General features: G+C 45.9%; 1 protein-coding gene across 1 annotated transcript in view; it reads left to right on the forward strand.

Moving 5' to 3' along the window:
• March2 (membrane associated ring-CH-type finger 2) overlaps positions 1-3448 on the forward strand; it is a 33104-nt gene that overhangs the window by 5902 nt on the left and 23754 nt on the right. The window contains exon 2 of the mRNA XM_026778301.1: positions 2929-3156. Coding sequence (XP_026634102.1) covers positions 2981-3156 — 176 coding nt within the window. The 5' untranslated portion in view covers positions 2929-2980. The remainder of the gene's footprint in view (positions 1-2928; positions 3157-3448) is intronic.

Consider the following 3448-nt stretch of genomic DNA (forward strand, 5'->3'; position numbering starts at 1 on the left):
TTTTTTTTTTTTTTTTTTTGGTTTTTCGAGACAGGGTTTCTCTGTGGCTTTGGAGCCTGTCCTGTTACTAGCTCTGTAGACCAGGCTGGTCTCGAACTAAAAAGGAAAAGTTTTAAAGTGTTGGGTTTGTGGGGAGCTGGGAGTATAGCTTAGTAACAGGGCGATTGCCTGGTAAGGCTGTCTCTAAGTTCATATCCTGCTACTAGAAAGGAAAAAACATTCTTAGAGGAAATTTACACAGGTTGGAAAGCTGGAATTCTCTTTTTGCTGTTCTGGAGAAGAGGACAGAACTGCACAGGGTTCCTTTTGGCTGATCGGAACCCGAGGCAGAGGGCAGAATCCCGCCAAAGCCAGGTAGAGCAGACTTCCGAATGGCTGCCCGAGGTGTCCAGTATTTCCTGCAGCCTCTTCCTGGGAACTGAGGACAGAGCAACTGGTCTTCTGGGACACAAACGTGTGTCATTTCCTTGATGAATTGAGGTCTCTAAGAGTGCACAGTCTGACAGAGGCCATGAGTCACCAGGGGCCTGAGTGTGACTCACCATTCTGCTGCAGTGCAAAAACATTAAGTTTCTAGTTCTCACTCTCTCTCTGTCTCTCTGTCTCTGTCTCTCTCTTCCTCTCTCTCTCTCTGTCTGTCTCTCTGTCTCTCTCTCCCTCCCTCTCTCTCTGTCTCTGTCTGTCTCTGTCTCTCTGTCTCTGTCTCTCTCTGTCTGTCTCTCTGTCTCTGTCTCTCTCGTCCCAGGCCCTCACTGGATTCCAGGCAGGTATTCTAGCTCTGAATCCTGCTCTCAGCCTCTTTAGATGCATTCTGCTTCCAATGAAGACAGCTTAATATGTCTTTAGCCAGTCTCAAGGATTTGGTCTTAACTGGAACAGCATGATTCTGGCTGTGCAAAACACTGACCCGGCACCCTGTAGGTGTGCAGCTACTTTCAGTTGCTTTTCCTATGTGACATGGAGGTTGATTTGCAGGATTTGGAAGTGGGGCCATGCCTGACTTTCCTAGCAGACTGAGAGAAAATCCAACCAAGCTCTAGCTGTCCTCCAAGCCTGGGTTAAATTGTGTGTGTCACTTCGTAAAGTTCTTACATCTGTATTTTAGATGCAAACAGATTCAGAGAGGCAAGTCTTAGAGCCCCGGCCTGGTGCCAGTTCTGTTACACTGATAAAATACCACGACAAAAGTAATTTGGGGGGGGAGGGGAGAAAGGATTTATTCTAGGTCACAATTCCAGGTTCCAAGCCATCATTTCAGGGAAGTCACAGCAGCAAGAGCTGGAGGGAATTTGTCTTATCACATTTATAATCAGGAACAGAGAGAGCAAATGCATGCAGGCTGGTACCCAGCTCACTCTGTCCTCTTCATCACGTCCAGTGTGTAGCCCGCTTATATTCAGGGTGGGTTCCCATCTCAAGTAACCAATTAAGAAATACCTAGGGCTAGGCGGTGGTGGCACACACCTTTAATCCCAGCACTCAGGAGGCAGAGGCAGGTGGATCTCTGTGAGTTTGAGACCAGCCTGGTTTACATAGTTCCAGGACAGCCAGGGCTACACAGTGAAACCATGTCTCAGAAAAACCCTAAATAAAGCTGGGTGGTGTGGTGCATGCTTTTAATCCCAACACTTGGGAGGCAGAGGCAGGCAGATCTGTGTGAGTTCTAGGACAGCCAGGTCTACACAGAGAAACCCCATCTCAAAATAATAATAATAATAATAATAATAATAATAATAATAGTAGAGAAAAAGAGAGAAAATACCTAGGTAAGAGGGAGGACTCCAGATGATGACCTGAGATCAACTCCCAGGAGCTGTCCTTTGACCTCCATACGCATGCTGTGGCACATGTATGCCCACATACATAAGCATACACAAAACAAACATAATTTAAAAAGAAAAATCCCTCAAGGGCACAACCACAACCCAGTCTGTAGGCGGAGGCTGCTTGTTTGTTCCCAGCTTCTCAGACCCGAAATAATTACACAAAACTGTCTTAATTAAAATGCTGCTTGGGCGATCACTTAAGCATATTTCTAGCTAGAGCTCTTATATCCTAAACTAACCCATCTCCATTAATCTGTGCATCACCACTAGGTCATGGCCTACCGGCAAAGTTTCAGCAGGCTCTGTCTCCTGTGGTGGATACATGGCTTCTTCCTGATTCCACCTACTCTCTATATATTTCTCTTAGCCTGGCTATATTCTGTTAAGCCATTGGCTGAAAGCGGCTTCTTTATTAGCCAATAAAAGCAACACATATACAGAAGGACTTCCCACACCATTTCCCCTTTTATATTCAAATAGAAAGGAAGGTTTTAACTTTAACATAGTAAAATTACATATAACAAAACAAGTATTAAGCAAGAATTACAGTTACTATATATACAATATTGTAATTATATTTATATATTATTACAATATTGTAAATATAGTAACAATCTAGTCTGGACAGGTCCTCATTGAGAGCCCTTCCCACTACCACATCCCAACCTGGTCTAGACAACTCCTCATGAGAGCGTCTTTCCAGGTAGTCTTGATTGTGTCAGTTTGACAACAAATAGCCATCACAATCCTTGACAAGATGGGACTCGAGCCAGGCAGTCTAAAATCTAGCATTCAGAAGGCTTAGATCTTACGTTCCAGGCTAGCATGACTATAGAGGGAGATCATTTTGTGGGTGAAGGCTGGCTGCACGTCCTCAGAACCCATGTAAAGGCAGGCACAAGCCTTACATGTAATGGCAGCTCTCGTACAGTAAGTACAGCAGAGAACAGGTGTGCTCAGACCTCCGACCTCTCCTCATGTCTCTTTGCACACTCACTGCACTCCCACACACTCGCATACACACCTCAGAAAAGAAGAGGGAACCCAGCTGACATGTGACTCACTGATTTCGCCTTTTATCTCTCTGCTGGCCTCCTTTCAGGCTCTTGGGACCATGGGCCTCAGGCCCTGAGGACAGGAGGCTCCTTGTGGCCATGACGACAGGTGACTGCTGCCACCTCCCCGGCTCCCTATGCGACTGCTCTGGCAGCCCTGCCTTCTCCAAGGTTGTGGAGGCCACAGGCCTTGGACCACCCCAGTATGTGGCACAGGTGACCTCAAGGGATGGCCGGTTGCTTTCAACTGTCATCCGGGCTTTGGACACACCGAGGTGAGTATTGATCATTAGTACCCTGACTTTTGTCCATTTCTCTCTGGGGTGAGTGATTTTCTCCTAGTCTGAGTTCAGGGGTCCTGTCACTGAGAGAGCCAAAGGCATGAACATGCCAGAGAAAAAAAGCCAAATACTGAGATGGAGAGATGGAGTTGGCGAGATGGCTCAGTGGCTAAAGACCACTTGCTGGTCTTTTTTTTTTTTTTTTTTTTTTTTTGTTTTGTTTTTGGGTTTTTTTTTGGAGCCTGTCCTGGTTCTAGCTTAGTTCTCTACAAGGATCTTAAGAATA

This window comes from Microtus ochrogaster, unplaced genomic scaffold (assembly GCF_000317375.1).
Source record: "Microtus ochrogaster isolate Prairie Vole_2 unplaced genomic scaffold, MicOch1.0 UNK124, whole genome shotgun sequence".
NCBI lineage: Eukaryota > Metazoa > Chordata > Mammalia > Rodentia > Cricetidae > Microtus > Microtus ochrogaster.